Genomic DNA, 19690 nt, shown 5'->3' on the forward strand with positions numbered 1-19690 from the left:
CTTGTCGCTCTCCACAACTCCCTGAAAGGAGGTTGGAGCCAGGTGGGGATCGGCCTCTTCTCCGGAGAGTTTCAGATTGGACATTAGGAAGAATTTCTTCGCAGAAAGGCTGGTTAGACATTGGAATGGGCCGCCGAGGGACGTGGCGGAGTGGCCGTGCCTGGAGGCGTTTAAGGACAGCCTGGAGGTGGCACTCAGTGCCCTGGTCTAGTTGACACGGTGATGTTCAGTCATAGGCTGGACTCGATTACAGAGGTCTTTTCCAACCTAAACGATTCTGTGGATTGTGGGGGTTTTGTTTTGGGGTTTTTTGTTTGTTGGTTTCGGTTTTGTTTGTTTTTTCAGACGACGAACATGAAATGTGATAGGGGAAAAGATGAAAAAGGGGGAGATAGAGGAGGAAAAAAAACCCCACATCATTAATACCGGAAAATAAAACCGCAGAACTTGCGCACCCGCAGCAGCTCCGCACGCCGCGTCGTTCGCACGTCAGGGGCAGCCGCCTCAGCGCTCGCCGATACCATCTCGTGGTGGGGGCGGGGGGGAAGCCCGTTTCTCCCCTGGCGCAGTGCTCTCTTTGTCAGGCCCTTCCCCCCCCCACTCCGCCGCGATAAGTGGGAGAGGCGAGGCGCGTCTCGGGCGCACGCGCGGTGAACGCTCAGTGCCCGCCGCGATGGAGGAGGTGGCGGAGCGCGGCCGGGCCGGCGCTGGGGCGGCGGCGGCGATGGCGGAGGGAGGCAGCGCCGCCGGAGAGGAGGCAGCCAACGCCAACGCAGCGTCCTCGCCAGCGCCGTGCTCCCCTCCGGAGGGCGGCGGGCCGAAGCCACTGAGCGCGGCGGAGTACGCGCGGCGCGTACACCAGTGGCTGTGGGACTCGTACTGCGGGTACCTGGGCTGGCAGGGCTGCCCACCCGCCTTCCTCGCCGCCGCCGCCGCCGCGCAGCCGCCCCCGCCCGCCGCCGCTGCCTACTACAGCCCCTTCTACCTCTTCGCTCCGCCGCCGGCACACACGGCAGCCGCCGGGACGGGGCCCCGCGCCCCCGCCGCTGCCACCCCAGCCTGGCCGGGAGCGGCGGGCGCGGTGTCGCCCCTGCCCAGGGCGGCCTCCGGCAGCGCCGCCAGCGCCAGCGGCAGCGGCGCCTCCAGGGACGCGGGGCGGCCGGCGGGTGAGTGGGGGCCGGGGCTGGGCCTGGGGAGGAAGAGGAGCCTGATGAGAGCCGCAGCTCCGGGCAGCGGGATCTGGAGAGGGAAGGCGGGGGTGTGCGACGTTGGGAGTCGCTGCTCTTCCGTTGGCTGCGGCCCCGGGCGTGTGGCTGTGCCTTGTGACACAGGGTGACAGCCCTCATACCGAGGCTGTAAATCCAGAACCTGATGCATAAGCAGGTTAGGGGCGATCGACTTGCATATACAGCTTCAGAACTTAAGATGTTTTCGTGCATACGAAGGAGTTAATTTTTTTTTCCCAGTGGAACTTATTCTTGTGGTCACAGGCTTGTAATGCATCTAGCTTTATAAGTAGTCCATTTGGATTATGAAATCTAAACTAACTTTGCCTGTTTTAGTGAGCTCTTGGTGCTCAAATAAAATAATTTCGTTGAATCGAAGCAGAGAAGTGAAAACATGCTGATGTTGAACAAGCTTAGGCAGTGGGACCCGAGATAAACAAACCTCTGTTGCAGCTGTAAACATGGAAGGCAGTGCACAGCAGGCCTTCTGTTTATGTTTTTCGGGAATAAAGCAAACTCATTCTGATCACATGAGAGGTAAAACCTGGAGAAGCAACAACTCCTCACAAGTCGAGGAGTGCCTGGGTCACATTCCTTGAATGTTCGTACCGCTGTGAGCAATGGTAGGAAATTGTGCAGGAGAGCACTGCTGACGGACTTTGGAAAAAAGCCAGAGCTCGTTTCTCTCTGCAGGACAAAGTACGACATTCCCGATCTGTGACGTTATTTATAAGCTTAGTGGCCGTATGTGTGTGGAAGATGTTTTTCGATCCTTTTCCCTTATTTTCAAGAGAAGAGAGCCTAGCCTCTGAGGTTGTTTCTTAGGTTTTTAAGCAGATGTTTTTTTTTAAACATGGTTAGGACACAAAATAGTATTTTCTGTAATTATGGCCTGATTCTTTTACAGTTTGGTTATGAACTGCTATTACCAGTCATTAAAGGGAGGGTTGGACAAAGGCTAGGCTGAAATGATCCTTGGAATTTTACCTGTTTTTTCAGGAGCTAATTCCATATGTTAAAGATTATTTAGGGTGTGAATAACATTTAATGCTGCTGAACATGGTTATTCTGAGTATTGCATGCTATTACAACACATTTGGCTGCCTTGAGGGGACTAGGTATGTGATGCAGCGATGCAATACAGTTATAAACAAAGACTTCTGTGCTGATGCTTTGGCTTCAGATTGCAGATGGATATATCTGGAACAGCTCAAGTGATTATGGCTCCTTGTTCCCTGCTGTAGATTATTGCCACACAGCAGTGAGGCAGGGCAGGTCATGTATCTGTCCCTGTGCCAGTGCAGTTTACAGCCCGTGTGCTTACGTAAGCTGAAATAAGTGACAGCTTATGTTAATGTTGCAGATTTCAAACTGGAATGTCAAAAAGTGGGATTGTTAAGTGCCTCTGCCTCTTCAGTCTGCCTGCAGGTGTGTGTCAGAGCAGCAAAATTTAACAGCACCCTGGGCAGTGACAGGCTCTTTGTGGACAGTCGCCGTGATTTAAGACACTTCCTTGCCTCGTCCCTCCCTGCTTTACTGCCGGAGATTACTGCTCATCCGCTGGGAACAGTAGGGCAAAAGGTGCATCCAAGTCCCAGCTGCCCTGTGGCTGACTGCTGCAAACTCCTCTTAAGCACTATGTGGATGTAATATCCTAGCCATTGAGCTGGATGGATGTTGAATTTGGCTGTCCTTGCTGAAAAAATAGTAACCCTTGGCAAAAGAGTGGATTTCTGATATGAACAGCTTGAATCATGCTATGTAAATCTGCCAGGATCTAAGGGTTGCCAAGGTTTCATAATATGATGGAGTTAAACATAATTTGAATACTTATTTTCCTAGCCCCATGTAGCTTCTTCTTTAGGTAGTAATTTAATTTAATTTATTCAATGGTGAATAAATCGGTCTCTTCCACCAACTTCAAAAAATGTGCTGCTTTTGACAGAGCAGATGAAAGCTTTCACCTGGTGCTGTGTGCTCAAGCCAGGATTAGACTTGCTATGTTCCCTCCTGCCTTAGTTGAAGAATCTCTAATTAGAATTTAATAGAGAACTTGGACAGGCATTGCCAATGCCAGTGGAATCCATTTTAGTATTATACATGTCATTGTTTGACACTGGCCCAAATCCAGGCACCCACGAGAGTCGCTCGCTCATCCTCCCCTGCCACAGCTGAGTAAAGGAGAGGAAAAAGAAAAAGTTAGAGAAGGCTTCTTGAGTGAGATAAGGACAAGGAGGACTGTTTCAAGGGCAAAACCCGCTCAACTTACATTGCAAAGTGAAATTTATTTCTAACAGAATCAGAGAAGGATAATGAGAAGTAAAATAAGCCTGTAAAACACCATTTCACCCCCAGCCCCTCCCTCCTTCCCACCGACAGTGCAGGGAAATATGGCTTGGGGGTTTTGGTCAGTTCATCACCGAGATTTTCTTCCACTGCTCTGGAAGAGGAGTCCTTCCCCTGTGACACTGTGGGGTCAGTCCCATGGGAGACAGTTCTCCATGAACTTCTCTAGTGTGGGTCCCAACCACACCTGCTGCAAACGTGAATCCCTCCCACAGGCAAACAGTCCTCCCTCTCTTTCCACAGGATGCAGTCCTCCAAGGACAGGCTGCTCCAGCCTGGATGCAGGGACTCCCTCTCTTCACTGGGTCTACCGATGGATCACAGCCTCTTCCAGGCATCCACCTGCTCTGGCATGGGCACCTCCCCCATGGGCTGTGGGTGGATCTCTACATCCCCTGTGGATCCCCACAGGCTGCAGGGGCACAGCTGCCTTACCATGGTCCTCACCATGGCCTGCAGAGGAATCTGGGCTCCGGTATCTGGAGCACCTCCTGCCCTCCTTCTCCACTGACCTTGGTGTCTCCATGTTGTTTCCCTCACATATTCTCACCTCCTCCTCCTCTTCTCTAAGTAGAAGCAAAACACATTAGTTTGTTTTGATTTTCATCTTAAATATGTGGTCACAGAGGCATTACCAGCCTCCCTCAGTGGCCCAGTTTTGGCCAGCAGCATACCCATCTTTGGAGCCATCAGCCATTGGCTCAGTTGGACATGGTGGGAAGCTTCAGCAGCTTCTCACAGGGGCCATCTTTGTGGGCCCCTGCTACCTAAAACCAGGCTACGTGATACTATTGATGTAGTGGTCAGTGCAGCAGGCATGAAACGAAGCTGTATAAACCCAGGTGTGTTACATAAGAGCTGGCTCTTGCCTGTTCTCTGCCTGATTCTTCTTACTCCATTTAAAAGTGCTGTGGGCTTTGGCTTGGCTCTCACAGCTCACAGGGCCATGGGTGGTAGCATCAGTCTTAGCAGCTGAACTGGGGAGGCTTATTCTAAATGAAATTTTATGATGATTTTTCAGACTAGAGAGTGGTGTGATTTTCTTTCCTCTTTTGTCCTTACTCTGTGTGGGGATAGGTATTCTCAGAAACAGTAACAAAACCAGTTGCTGTTTCCACAGGTTCCATCTGGTAGTAGAAGGACATTTCTAAATGAAGTTTTTATGTGAGTCATTGCACGTTTCATGTGAGAATCATGTTCACCCTTTGGAAAATACAGGAGTAGCTGGGTCCAGATGAAATTCTTTTGCAACAGTATTTCTTGGAAACTTTCTAAGACACTCTTTAATGTTTTCTCTGCTTAAATCACCTGAGTAGCAAAAGCTTGTGACTCCTTACTTTGTGCCCATTTGCATGTGGCAAATTAAATAGGAGAATATGTTATGTTTTCTGGCTGGGGGTAGAGCAGTATGCTGTGTTTTAATAAAAGTAATGTGTAGAAATGTTTATGTCAAGTATGACTGATATTTTCATCCATTTCTGTTTGTATTTGAGTGGAGATAAAATAGGCTGTGTTTTACTCTGAGAACTTGGTATATATAGAAGCCTTGAGGGTCTGATTTTCTTTTTAATCTGACCTCTCAGATTTACACAACTCTGTTCTCTATGACGTTATTCTAAACAAAAGAACACAAAAACTGATGCCTCTTCAGTGTACTTCAGATCTTTAGCAGGGTGTGATTTTGCCTGTGATCCTAATTATGAGAGATTCAGTTCTGAAACAGTTGAAGTTCTTCAAGAAGCTTCTTCTAATTCAACTTAAACAATTCAAATTATTTTTTATGCATACATTTTTAGAAGTTTTCTCAAAGAACATGTGAGCAGAGCTCTTGATTATGTTCTTGTAGAGAGGTTAATGTGGGTTTTGCTTTAGTGTTGACTTCGTGTTAGTGCAGTAAAATCTGGGTAATGTGAACTATTTCTGTTGCAGGTCGGGAGTTCCTTATCCCTTCACTGGCACACAGGTTCATAGCAGAGATGGTGGATTTTTTTATTCTGTTCTTTATAAAGGCAGCCATCATTTTAAGTATTATGCATCTCAGTGGAATAAAGTAAGTTGAACAATTTAAAGCTTTGTTACGTACAGCTTTAAGCTTTTTATGCTCTTTGAGGTGTCAGGTTGTATTTATGCTATGTTTTTGCATATGATATCATTAAATAAATGACAGAAGTTGAGGAAAAGCACCACTAGGCTAACTTCACTGTAAATACATCCTGATTTTGGGTCAGCAGATGGAAACACAGAATTTGTACTGGTCTGTCGGCTCACAAACTCACTACTAAGGAAAGATTAGACTTGCACATTTATGGAGGGGGGGAAATAGCAAGATTACTAAAAAGTTCTTTTGAATTTTCAAATTAAAAACATTGACAAACTTTTTATACAGCCTTTAAAATGTACTAGGTCTGGCTGGGATTAAGTTAATTTTCTGTATAACATCTTCTGTGGTGCTGCGTTTTAGATTTCTGACCTAAACAATGCTAACCACCACCAAAAAAAAAATCTGATCAAGCAGATCAGATATGTATGTACTTTGAAAATACAGCCTGGTTCTAGGAATACTGCCACACTGCAGGCTTCACTGGGTGTAAATTGGGTTTCTTAAAAAGTGCAAGTAAGCATTGTGTCAACTGTACATTAGACTGAAAGATTCATCATTTCACATTTTGCTACACAGATGGAGTAATTTACCTCACTTCTTTTGTAACTGCTTCTTTAACTGTAGATATCTTCCTTCTTAACTCACTTATTCTGCTTTGGGTTAGTGTAATCAAATATTTCAGTCTGATTAAGAGATGAGATCTTGGTGTAGTTGATAATTCCACTACTGTACAAACACATTTTGGAACCCAGGCTTTCTGCTCAAGAACCATCCAAATGTTGCCTGACTGTAAAGTGATAACAGATACACAGATAACATCTTCCAGACACTTCACCTGCAGCTTGAAAGGGGTGTGGAAGAGGGTCAAATCCGAAACAGTAAATACGTAGATGTCAATGATCGCTGGGTTTTATTCAGATAAGCAGCAATTAAAATGCCAAACATTAATTTCTGTTTAGTGGCCAGATCTCACCAGCTGTAACCTGACAGCTTGTGTTTCCATTTTACCTTTAGTAGGTGGAGAGTGATACAAAGTGAAGCACTGGGAAAATGGGGAACAACCACATGTATATTGCTGCTGTAAAATGATGAAAGAGTAATTTACAGCATTTTCAATATTAATAGTTTTGTGAGACAGTTGCTTACAGGGAACTTCAGAGAAATGTTCTGGGGGGTTTTCTGCTTGAGACACGTGGTGTGCTTGGGGTTAGGCTGAATTGTCATGGAAAACATAGGCCCTCGCAAGCTCAAGAAAGGCACTTCAGGCCAAAGCTGTATTGAAGGGAAATGCAGGTTGTGCTACATTGGTTTTTTAATTCCTGGGTTGTTTTGGGTTTTTTTTTCAGTCCTTAAGTCTGAATAAAAAAGAGGGCAAGTAGCACAAATGGGCTGTTTCAAAGTAGGACTGCACAGTTCTATGTGAACCTTAATTAGATGCCTGAGTGAAAAATTCTTGCCTTAGTGTGTTGCAAGTATATCCATTCCAGGTATCAGATAAGAATGTTATGTCTGTGGAGTTTATCTTATGAAAATCAGCCATTAACTCCAAATGGATGCTTTGCATAAACCTTACGATTTCAATTGCTTTATGTTTGAATCCTCCTATTGCATACCAAGGTGCCTCCAGATGAGTATGGTGCGCCGTAAAGAATGAGAAATCCTGATGAGAGCCCTGATCATGCAGAGGAGGATATAGGGCTCCCCTGATTTCTTAGGGAAGACTGCCAACTTCTCCCTTGCATTCATAAAGAGTGCCCTTTTCTTTCTCCTTGAGTGTTTGTGTAAGAAGGTACTTGGAGACTTGGATGCCTTCCATTTGTATCAAGTTAGATGATTATGTGCAGAATCTGATTACCTCCCAAGAAGTGTGAGAATTTCCAGAACAATTCTGCAGCTCACTACCCAGGGACACCATTGTGCAAAAGTGGTAAGAAAGAATGATCTTTTCTTAATGAAAAAGACAAAACAAACTAGGCAGTAACTCAGAATGAAACTGAGTGTTCTGAATTTTAATGGCTTATTTAGTATCAGAGAGGGCAAGGAGCTTTTGTTCTCTTATAATACCAGAACGGAGGGAGTGAATTCTGGTATGAAAGGGGTAACACTGGTATTGGAAGAAGTATGGTTTTGAAGTTCAGTTTTATTTTGTACAGGGACATCTCTAAATTTGCCATGCATTACATCATAGAAGAAATAGATGAAGATACGTCCATGGAAGATTTGCAGAAAATGATGATAGTGGCTCTCATCTACAGGTTATTAGTCTGCTTTTATGAGGTAACTACTCATAAACATTAACCCCTGTAATTAATAGTTGTGAGTTGCTGAAGAAATGGTTTTAAAAAGTAAAGTTATCGTTGGCCAATAAAGTAAATCCTCTTAACGGTATTTTGGATTACGTTGAGGCTTATGACATTCACATAGTTCTGAGGATAACCAAGTTTGGGAGACCTGTCAACAACACGGCGGTGTGTGGAATTAAAATAGCCTTTCTTTTACAGATAATCTGTATTTGGGGAGCAGGTGGAGCAACCCCAGGAAAATTCTTGCTTGGGCTGCGAGTTGTGACGTGTGAAACTTCCGTACTTATTGCACCCAGCCGTGTGTTAGTCATTCCATCCTCTAATGTCAGTATGACAACGTAAGTGCTCCTGGCTCAGTCTCCTTGCATTCAGGTGTACCGTGTCAAAGCGTGTGATTTGGAAGGAAGTTCACTGTTGCTTTGTTGTTGACCGTTGCAATAATTAGACTGCAACAGCTATTGTCGGATTCTGTGATCTAAGAATAAAATGGTAATTATTCAGGCACATGGAGTATTTTTCAGGGTAGGTGGTTAAATCTCCTCTAGAGCTCAACTTCTGTGCTGTGCAAAATTTGGGCACTGAACTTGGAAGTTAACTACTAACGTAAGCAGAAAAGTGAAAGTAAGGCACTAAATGCTCTATTCTGATTTCAGGTCCACAGTACGAGCTTTGATCAAGAATTTCTCTATTGCATCATTTTTTCCTGCGTTCATTACACTGCTGTTTTTCCAGCATAACAGAACCGCCTATGATATTGTAGCAGGAACTATTGTGGTCAGAAGAAATGGAGTCAGATGATACCAAAAAATGAGATTTCCGGACTGGTTCTGAACATCCCCTCCAAGCCCCAGTGAATAAAGACCTACCCCAGGACTGAAATTGAGGTGTCTGTTGGAATCTTTTGCCTAATTAAATACGAACTGATTCAGAAGCTAAAGAAAATGTATGGTTCCTGTATGATGCCAGCAAGTACCTTCAAAGTATTGGAGTTTTCATAGACGCCAAAGAAGTTTGGGAGGGAAAATATGAATTAAAGTCTGGGAATATTAACCTCTGACTGATGAGACAAAACGTGTCTGCTTTAACTGCAAAAGCAACTGCAGATCTGTAAGACTATACCACCTTAAAAGCTTAAAATTGCTCCTGCAGTTTTGGATGTTGGCAGATAACTAGAAAATGAAGTTCTTTTCCAGGCAGTTGCCTGTCACAGGGTAAGGGGGAAGAAACCTGCAGTATTAGACAGCAAGGCAAATGATGTTAATTAAATTGCCATGTATTTAGAGAGATCTGCAGTGGTTATCAGTGTCTTTTATTATTGCTTCACAGATCATATTTCCTCACCTTTTAAGTATTTTCTCACAACATTGATGTGAAAAGTTTTTTTGCATGATTGTCTCAAGCACTGTCACTTACTTCACTTGTCCAAGCTAATGAAGAAGTGAAACAATAGCTGCTTTTTCTTCTGGGAAGGGTATGTTACACTGCAGTGTTAGTGATCTGGTGTGTGTAATTAATTCTGGAGCCATCAACAGTACAGACCATGCTAATGAAAGGTAACTTTTTTGCTTCTGTTTGGAGTGAAAGCACTTGTCTACTTCTTGCATATAATGCAGAGCAGAAGTGAATGTGTTTCAGGAGCATGCAGAAAACATTAACTGAAATGTGTTATGGGTGTAAATCTGCAGAAGTACAAATACTGGTTATTTTCACTTTATCATTCTGCCTAATTGTTTGTATATTCAGAATAACTTAAATACTGAATAAAGAAACCTAATATTTTGCATGACTATATCGCTTCCATGATTCATTTATTCTCATGTTATTAGTATCTCAGGAAATTAATGTAAGCAGTATCAATGTTTTACTAACTCTAGGTCAGAGTCTGGAACTCTTCAGTCGCAGTTTTTGTGTGTTCCTCTCCTAGGCTTAACATGCCGCTCAGTGGCTGCAGTTCTTGCCCTGCCTTCAGTTTTGCACAAGGGCTTGGGTGACAGTAGCAGTGTTTGACAGCTTGGTTATCGCTCTTGTCTCCAGGGTAGTAACTTAATCAGTAACGTGTTCATATGCTGCAATATTTTTGTTGGACAGGTTGTGTTCTGTGTATGACTGTACTGTGCGTGCATTTCAGTTTTCATTTGGAATGATTCAGGACTAGATCTCATGCTTATAGTCGCAGAATGACATTTTGCCCTCAATTACGTATCCAGAATGAGGTCACTAACTTTTTAGATAACTACTTTGAAATATTTATTTTTGAAGTAAAGGAAAAAAAAGTTGTCTGGGTTAGAACACTGTTGTTAGAGCCCTTGCTTAATCATTTTTGAATACTGCCCGGGGTGGTGATCCTACTACTTACATGGACAGCCCTTTCCATTAATGTTTTTTCCCCTTACATCCAGTCAAAACCTCCTGCCACCAACTTGAAGCCGTTTTATTGTCCTACCATTTCTTACCTGGAATGAGAGACCAACTTCCCCCCACTCCCTGCCCCTCCTTTCAGGCAGTTGTAGAGAATAAGATCACCCCTGAGTCTCCTTTTCTCCAGGCTAAACACTCCCAATGCCCTCAGCTGCTCCTGACAGGGCTTGTGCTCCATTCTTTCAAAGACTTAAGCACTGAGGTCAAGCATGGCGATCAGCCTGATGAAAGCTAAAGCTATCACAACCAACTTAAAAGTCCTTTCTAGGGTAATTTTTTCACAATAGGGTAATATTCACAACAAGAACTTTTATTCTCTTTACTGTAGCAGTGACCTAAAAACTAGGATTCAAAAGCAGGGGGATGGGGGAGGAAGGGAAAAGCGACACTGTTGGCTAAAACTTTATTACTACCAATTCAGGTATAAGGGAAGGTATCTCTTACCCTGCAGAAAAATACCACCCTTATCACAACAGGTTAAGAAAACAATTGCAATGCAAGAACAGAGCCTGTCCATGGAAATTTGTATACTTTGTGCTGTTGGCTGGCTTTTAGTTGGTCTCTTATGCAAGCTGCGTCCCAGATGTGGCTTGTTTCTGCTTGAAGGACAAGTGCTTGGCAGGCGATTTAGGCCCAAGGGGGGAAAAGTGGAAATCTGTGGCATTTTTCACATGTAGACAGCTGGAAACAGGCAATAACCCTTTCATGGCTACAGTGGCATGATCTGACTGCCTGAATAGCAGTGGGAGTGTGTGTGTGTTTTTTGACAGTCGAGTTTCTGAGCATTTTCTGTTTCTAGACAAAGAGACCAGGGGCCTACACCTGAAAAGAGCAGTTGGCCTTTGCCCTCTTGTCATGTCCAGCTTGTGGCTTGAAAGGCATCTCACCTCGTACCTGCAGGAGCAGGGAGCACTGCTGGGATGCATGGCAGAAGTGCCAGCCAAGGCCCCAGCAGTGCCTCTGAAGACATTTACACCACTGACAGTGATGCAGGTCTCTGCCCTTCTAGCTGAGGGAAGAATTCATGTCCGAGTCAGAGATAGACTGCTGTGACTTGCTACAAATTCAGCTGTGGGTCCCCAGATGAACAAACATTTCCTCTGATTTTACTACAAAAATGTCTGTTCTCCAAGAAGTTCCTGTAACTGCGACAGAAGTGCCCATCCCCGATTACTCATTTCCAGTCTTCAGTTAGAACAGTGGTGAATGTTTATAAACGCTGCGTTGGGTTTCTTTAATAGCATTACAAAAAAATTAGCTGCAGTCAGCTGACACATTGACAAGCTGCTCCAAGCTTCAGCCTACAATAAAACTCTCCTTCCTAACAGGAGACTTCTGAATTTAAGATCCTCAAAATCAATGTGAAAAAGCAGAGACTGAGGAAAGCACGAGACATTGCTCAGGTTGAGGGAAGCACACCTCATACAGTTACAGCTGGGGATGCTTTTACAGAGAGTTAGAATTGCAGGTAATATTTCGCAGTTTTTATTGATGGCATTTATCCCATGGTTTAACATGTTAATTATACTGTAATAAACATGGCTTTAATATTAAACTTTTCCTTATTATCCAAAGTCACCACAGTCCATTTCAGTAAATATAAAAATATATACTTAATACTTTGTACAATACTGGTTTTTGGTCCAAACAAAAATGGATCAGAAAAGCCAATAAACTTACTTTAAGAATTCCCAATTTTAAAGATTTTCTAAATGGATTTAGGCAACTTTGAATAATGGGATTTACATAAAATCTGAGACAATACTAAACAAAAATGGCTGTAACACACAAAATTGAAATTTCAATTTCACAGATTTGTTATGCCAAAAAAGTACATAGAGAAACAAAACTGTATTTACACATTTCGTAATAAAATAACAAGGCGAGACAGGTGATAAAGGGCTGTAAGAATGAAAATATAGAAATAGCATATAATTATTAAATGAAGAACTACAGATCTAACAAGTCCTTAGCACGGATCATCCTTTAATCAGTCTTCCCCTATCAGAAAATTTTAGTGCACAATACACCCAAACTCACTCACTTCACACATACACCAGCACAAACTCAGCATAGAAATCATTCGTTATCAACATTCTCTACTCTATACAGCATCCCTCGCTGATATAATTACAATTTTGAGGCGTCAGTAAACGCGGATGAGCGCACGTAGTGGTGCGGATGAAGAGGTATCGACAAGCCATTCACTGTGCAGGCTCTACTCAGGGCTACAGCCAGACCATGCTGAGTCAGTGAAAGAAGTAACTTGAGACTTTTGCTCGAGAACAGCCTTGTTGCCAACTTTACTTGCTACCAAAAAAACGTAACGGGGAGAGGGGAGGGAAGGACAGGAAAGCTAAGTTTTATATTCCTTTAGGCAGATCTGACTTCCAACAAGCCAGCGTGAGGTACAATCCCAGTAACTGAACAATTGAGGGTAGTAGCTGAACATTTCAGGATAGTAGCTGAACAATTCAGGATAGTAGCTGAACAATTCAGGACAGTAGCTGCTTCCAATGTTTCTGATGCTTTACCGATCAGGCGTTTACTTTCTACGTCTAACTGCAGTCTTTATCTTCCGACCAGCAACTGAAGGTCCAGAGGCAGAGAAAGCATTTTTCCCATTAGTCCTATTAAAAGAAATTAGTAGTTCAGAGTTTAGGACAGTGTAGCTGAAAATTCAGTAGCAGCACTGATTAGATATTCCAGAACAACTGTTTCATAGTCTTGTCTCACTAGTCACCAGCTGGCAACAAGCAGCAAATGATGAACAGGAGGAAGAGAGTTCCAGAAATCAATTAAATCTCTCTTATTCAGAAGGTAAGCAGCAGCATAATGGCTGGATATGGGTTCTACCTTTCAAGAACAAGACAACCTCACGTGTGTTGATGGGTGACATTCCTGACAGCTAGGCTCCTTTACAGATAGTGGTGCTTAGTTAGCCGGTCAGGCTAATAAAAGGAAGGATGCCAAATTTAGTTTCAAACTCCAAGGTTCATCTGAACACCTCATGATTTAACAACAGCAGAGGCTGAACACTGTCCACTGATATTACCCAAACCTCAAGGGAAATTCTGATACGGTCTCTTACCCCATTGTAAATGTTGGAGGCTGGTTGAACGAAAATCCTGAAGTGCCAGAAGGTGGTGCAGGAGCTGCTGATGCAGGAGGATTTGCACCAAAAGTGAATACTCCTGGGTTATTTGGAAAGCTGAAATTAGTAGTATTACTTCCAAACTGGAATACAGAACCTGGGAAGATGGGGTGGAAGCAGAAAGTAGTAAAAAAGGTGAAATCTGAGTTCATCCTTTTCAGCAAAATCCTCATGTTCTTCCCCAGGTTTTACAGGTTGCTCAAGATGACAAAGTTGGGGGGGTGCACCAGAAGTGTCAGATTACTGCAGAAACAGTTTATTGAATTCACAATTCACAGAATGACTAGGTTGGAAGAGACCTTCAAGATCATTGGGCCATGCCCTAACACCTCAAATAAACCATGGCACTGAGTGCCCCATCCAGTCTTTTTTTAAACATATCCAGGGATGGTGACACCACCACCTCCCTGGGCAGACCATTCCAGTACTTTATCACTCCTTCCGTAAAAAACTTTCTCCTAACATCCAACCTGTATTTCTCTTGGCACAGCTTAAGGCTGTGTTCTCTTGTTCTGTCAGCTGCTGCCTGGAGAAAGAGCCCAGCCCCCAGCTGACTACAGCCACCTTTCAGGGAGTTGTACGGAGTGGTAAGGTCACCCCCGAGTCTCCTTTTCTCCATGCTGACCATCCCCAGCTCCCTTAGTCATTCCTCACAGGGCTTGTGTTCCCAGCCCCTCACCAGCCTCGTTGCCCCCTCTGGACACACTCCAGTGTCTCAACGTCCTTCCCAAACTGAGAGGCCAGAACTGGACACAGCACTTGAGGTGTGCCCTCACCAGTGCTGAGCACAGGGGCAGAATGACCTCCCTGCTCCTGCTGCCCACACTATTCCTGATACAGGCCGGGATGCCCTTGGCCTTCTTGGCCACCAGGGCACACTGCTGGCTCATGTCCAGACTGCTGTCCATCAGTACTGCCAGGTCCTTTCTGCCTGGGCTCTGTCCAGCCACACTGTCCCCAGCCTGCAACGCTGCAGAGGGTTATTGTGGCCAAAATGCAGGACTGGGCACTTTCATTTATTAAACTTCATCCTGTTGGACTCTGCCCGTCCATCCATTCACGCAGATTGAGGAATTTTTAAAGTAATACTGCTGGCACACTGATAATTAGTTGTTTGCTAGCTTCCATGGCACCATTAAATTTATACCTGTGCATACTGAATTTATTAATCAAGTCTTAAATTGTAAATTTATATTCAGATAAACTTTCCTGTGTTCATGCAATGGATCTGGGGACTTCCTTTCCTTTAATGTGCCAGCAGTACCTTGTCTGATAAAACCCCAAACATTCCAATCATCAGAGTACACGAATAAGTAATACAGAAAATCTAGAGAGAATGTCACCTTTAAAATGCTACCTGATTAATGAAAGATCAACTGAGTAATGTGTTGTGCACTAATCTGCTTGTACTAATCTACTGATTAGTACAAAAATATCAGCTACTTTTAATGGAGGCTATTTTGTAAAATTTCTGAGAGGAAAAAAGGAGGCTTTTCCCTTTCAGTATTTGATGTGATATCAAACAGACATTCTGGCACTGGTTTTTGGGTTTTTTTTAATTATTACTAGTATAGAACACGTCTTTCTTAAGTTATAAGGTTCATTCTCTGCCCCTTTCCCATGGTATTTTATACTTCATTAGTAAAAAGATCTTAATACAGTCTTAACCCATAAATGCTTAAAAACCCCTGAAGAATTCTGACTGTATTTTACAAAATAAAATTATTGATTCAATTCTCAAATCAAAAAATAATAATTTTGCACTGTGTCTGCTCTTTTGTTTTACACAATCTTACCAGTGATTACTCCGTTGTTTTCAACAGTTCCTTTTGATCATTAGGTTTCTAAAGAAAATAAAGCTCAAAATTTAGTTGTAGAGTTGCAACCTCCATGTCTGCTAAGTCTCTCGTGGAGAAGGCTTACTGTGAAGCTGGATACCCATGGCACATTGTGTCTCTACAGTTAGGACTGGGACATAAACGACAACCCTATACCCATTATTTTTATGGACAGCAATTCCTATATTTAAACACACGAACAAGGCCGAAGTTGTCTTTCTCCATAGAATTCATGGTGCACTTCAAGAAAAATAAAATAAAATATATAATCTTTAAACGGAAGAGGATGGTCGGCACTCACCAGCACTGGGGGTACCAGAGCCAAAGGCTGGCTGATGGGCTGCCTGCTGTCCGAACACCGAGGGCTGAGTGCTGCTCGTCACCGAGCCGAAGGCAGAAGGAGCAGGCTGAGAGCCAGCAGAAAACAACGTTGTCGACAGCGATCCAAAGCTTGGAGCGCTTTGCTGGCCGGAGCCTGGGCTTGGGCCAAACGCTGATAACTGACCGGCGCCAAAGGCTGGGCCAGCAGCAGGCGCTGGAGGCCCAGAGCCAAACAGAAACGAAGACGATGACCCTTGGGATCAAGAGGGATGTCAGTATGGGTCCCTTCCCTCCCACCCTCAAGAATGAATCCAGAAACAAAAGGTTCTCAAGCCTCAGGTCTGGTAGCTGAATACTCATTCTAATTTCAAACTAATTGTATGAGCATATAAAACAGACACTACCTCAGCCACAACAGGAATTGCATGTTTTCTTTTAAGCAACATGAGAAACACTGTGTTCATGAGAGTCTGACAAAATTAAATCTCAAACACACTGGTTGCCTCTTCATGTTGCGCAGATTGAAACATACTGTTTGTAGAAATCTATCTGTATTTACTAAAAGCTGTTTCTACCACATGCATGGAATATTCATTCACACTGGATTTTCAGACATGCAAAATACAGCTCCTGATTTATTACGACTAGGAGAACATGTATCTTTTCTTTTCAGCAGCTTCATCCCTCCCCATTAAGTGTTTTACCATTATTAACTTCTGGAGGCCAAATCAACCCTCAAAAACTCGGTTTAGCAGAGTAGTTCTCCACCTCTCATCAACAAAGAACCAGCCCAGCGGCTGAGCTGCAGGGCCAGCAGAAATAATGAAATTCACCTGAACAGTGACTCGAAAGTACATGGCAGATCTGCAATGCCAAAGGGGCATTTTAAACAGCATTACTAATGTGCGTACAGCAGGAAATACTCTGACTGCACCATAACTTGGAACGGCTGACTTTCTTTCCAAGATGAGATACATGGTAAAACTTAAGATTTCTGAATTTGTGATGATATTTGAAATATGGTGTCACCTAGTAACACAATTACACCAAATGTAAGCAGTTTAAATTGATCTGTTGGTTGTTGTAATTCAGGACTGTTTTCTGTTTCTGATCCACAAAAAAGTTTGCAAATTAAACTTTCGTGACTGACAAAGTTAAGCCATCAGGATCAAACTAGATTGAATCTGTAAGGGAAAGAGTTAATCTTATTTCCAACATCCTGTATGGCTCGTAGGAATACACATAATTTGGTGTATTTAGTCATGCATTTGTTCAAGCAATTCAGGCAGTGGAATAACACACATAAAACATGAAGAAACTCTGTATTTCTTACTGCTGTCTTCTCTAAATTCCTAGAAAATTAACATGCATTGGCCATACGACTTAGTAGAAGCCAACCCTTAAGCAGCATTAATTGCACGTTGAGGTACTCCCTTTATATCTACTTGTGAGGGAAGGACTTGGCAAAACTTGACATTATTTCCAGGAAATCAGAGTTTTAGGTATAGAAGTGCAAAAGCAGGAACGTTGTAATTCATTGACTTCTAACTGTAAACACTGGACTAACAGTGACTGAAGAAAGAAATTATCATTCCCATGGTGAAAAGCTCCTGTACAAATTGAAATCCAGTAAAGGTTTGTCCTTTACACAAAACAACTGTGGTGTCAGTTCATTCCTAAACTGTATTTCCCACACTGAAGAAAAATGAGCCCAAATTAACATTGCTGAATATAAATCCTCAGTATTTTTCTCTACTTCTATGCATTTAGCCTGCACATTTTCCGAAGTAAAATATTCATGAAACAGCATCTCCTTAGGCTACTGCACAAAATAAAACGAGAATATGAGAAGAACAGCTATTTAAAACATACCTGTTGAAACAGCTATTTAAAACATACCTGTTGAATTTGACGTAGTTGCGGCTCCAAAAGTAAATCCTGAATTTGCTGCATTGGTACTGCTCTCTCCTGAACGAAAGAGAAACGGAGTAAGAGTCGAGCCAGTGCTGGAAGATGTGGTTGCTGGTTTGTTCTCTTGAGAGAAGCCAAAAGACTGAGATGTTGCAGATTCTGCAGGATTGCCAAAAACAGAGCTGGTCACAGTGTTGCTGGGTTGTCCAAACACAAAGGGAGTGGGAACTGGCTGAGGGTTTGAGGAAGAGAGGGTGCTGCCAAACACACTGCTGCTGTTGGCTGAAGTGGTGGGTACCACTGTGCTGGAGGAACTGGAGCTCAAGAAGCTGAAGGATGCTCCTTGATCTGAAAGGAAGAAACAACAGTTACTACTGAGTCACTCAAATGGAGTTTAACAACCAAGAACTTTTCACACAGCAGCCATCACTGAAAAACTTCAATCCTCCACTGCAAACTTTCAACAAATTAAAGGATACAAAACTGCGCAATATCTATGAAGTAATTTTTGCACCTTTATAGCAGTAGAGAAACTGCAGCACAGCTGCAAGTAGATGGAAAGAAGATATTCCCTCTCTTCTTCCCTTTCACTATAAAACACAACACTAGTATGAGGCCTCTATACTGTGCCATATTACAGATTGTATCACCAACTGAGCTGCTACTGAGACAGTACAACTTCTGTGCTTACACAAGCAGTAATACAGGTTCCTTAAGGTGTGGCTATTTTTTTTTGTCTAAACATAGTATTAAAACTCACTTAAATCTACAAAGAAATTGCCACATAACTGCCTACACATCAACAACTAGAACCAAAGACAGGCTGCAGGTAGTGTATCAATCCCATAGATGTTGTCCAGTACAGCCTCAGAGGTATTATTTGAGAGACACGAGCAGAGAAGTGAAGGCAAAAGATGTTCTGTTTACCGCAAGTACTGGTTGGTGCCCCAAAGGCAAAAGGTGCCTTTGCCTGCTCATTCTCCTTTTCCAACGGTTTACCAAAACTAAAATTGAATACAGGTTTTGCTGTGCTCTCCTCTTTGGTATGCTCAGCTGTCCCAGATGAAAAGATAGGCTGTGCCTTTAACTCCTCATTGTCAGCTTTCTTTCCAAATGCTAACGGACCAGCAGAAGTGACAGAGTCCTGCTTCTCTTCTGCCCTTCCCAAAACAAACTGTGAGGCAGGTGCAGACTCCACACTGCCGAAAGAAAAGCCTCCTTTCGTTGAAACAGTTTCATCCTTTTTCTCATCTGACTTCTTAAATGGCAAAGCAGGTGATGCTGCATCCTTTTCTGCCACAGTTCCAAAAGTGAAGCCACCGACTCCAGTTTTATTCTCATTAGTAGCTATGGAAGAAGTAGAACTTGCAGCAAAACCAAAACCTCCCAAGACTGGTTCCTCTTTCTTTTCCTGCTGTCCCAGACTCGTCGTTCCAAACTGAAATGTTGAAGGAGCCTGACTGCTTGCGGATGGAAGTCCGAAAGTAAAGCTGTTACTTTTACTTTCTTTTTTGCTGTCTTCTGATTTAGAGTCTGAGGAAGAAACTCCAAATTTGAAGTTCCCTGAACCAGTAGGAAACTTAAATCCTCCAGTCACAGTGTTGGACGATGCAGATTCGGATGCAATGCCAAACTTAAAGCTACTTTGTTCTCCAAATTTAAAATTTCCTGCGCTACTTAACGTTTGAGAAGATTCAGAGGATGATGATGGGACGCCGAACGTAAATGATGGCATTGCAGCATTTGTAGACACAGTAGCAGTACCAAAACCTGCAGAAATAAACAACAACGTCAAGTTTGCAATATATGATGTAATACATGCAGGCTTTAGCCACATGGATGGGATTCTAGTCTTGAGCTTTCCTGGAGTAAAAACTGTCCAATGAAACACCCTCCCCCCCCCGCCTCCGACAGATAAGTAAGGAAACTCCACACTTCCTCTCTACAGGTATCTTTTTGCAATCAAAACGAAACACCCTCCCCCCCCCTCCCCGACAGATAAGTAAGGAAACTCCACACTTCCTCTCTACAGGTATCTTTTTGCAATGGTGCTCTTCTGTGCAGCACCTGGC

At 43.3% G+C, this 19690-nt stretch overlaps 2 protein-coding genes across 6 annotated transcripts in view; one reads left to right on the plus strand and one right to left on the minus strand.

The window, feature by feature from the left end:
- The first annotated feature begins 638 nt into the window (after window positions 1–638).
- On the plus strand, window positions 639–9765 carry FAM8A1 (family with sequence similarity 8 member A1). Its single transcript, XM_041413230.1, has 5 exons — window positions 639–1166; window positions 5502–5622; window positions 7827–7950; window positions 8175–8314; window positions 8630–9765. Exons 1-5 carry the CDS (start codon window positions 674–676, stop codon window positions 8772–8774), a joined length of 1023 nt encoding a protein of 340 aa, XP_041269164.1. The 5' UTR covers window positions 639–673; the 3' UTR covers window positions 8775–9765.
- Window positions 9766–11863: 2098 nt separating this feature from the next.
- Window positions 11864–19690, minus strand: part of NUP153 (nucleoporin 153) — a 43677-nt gene continuing 35850 nt past the window's right edge. For all 5 annotated transcript variants that reach the window (XM_041413229.1, XM_041413226.1, XM_041413228.1 and 2 more), the window contains 5 exons: window positions 18546–19388; window positions 17607–17966; window positions 15688–15960; window positions 13486–13645; window positions 11864–13024 (listed from right to left, as the gene is read on the minus strand). In XM_041413229.1, coding sequence (XP_041269163.1) covers window positions 12940–13024; window positions 13486–13645; window positions 15688–15960; window positions 17607–17966; window positions 18546–19388 — 1721 coding nt within the window. In that variant the 3' untranslated portion in view covers window positions 11864–12939. The remainder of the gene's footprint in view (window positions 13025–13485; window positions 13646–15687; window positions 15961–17606; window positions 17967–18545; window positions 19389–19690) is intronic.

This window comes from Onychostruthus taczanowskii, unplaced genomic scaffold (genome assembly GCF_017590055.1).
Source record: "Onychostruthus taczanowskii isolate IOZ18803 unplaced genomic scaffold, ASM1759005v1 scaffold40, whole genome shotgun sequence".
In the NCBI taxonomy this organism is placed as follows: domain Eukaryota; kingdom Metazoa; phylum Chordata; class Aves; order Passeriformes; family Passeridae; genus Onychostruthus; species Onychostruthus taczanowskii.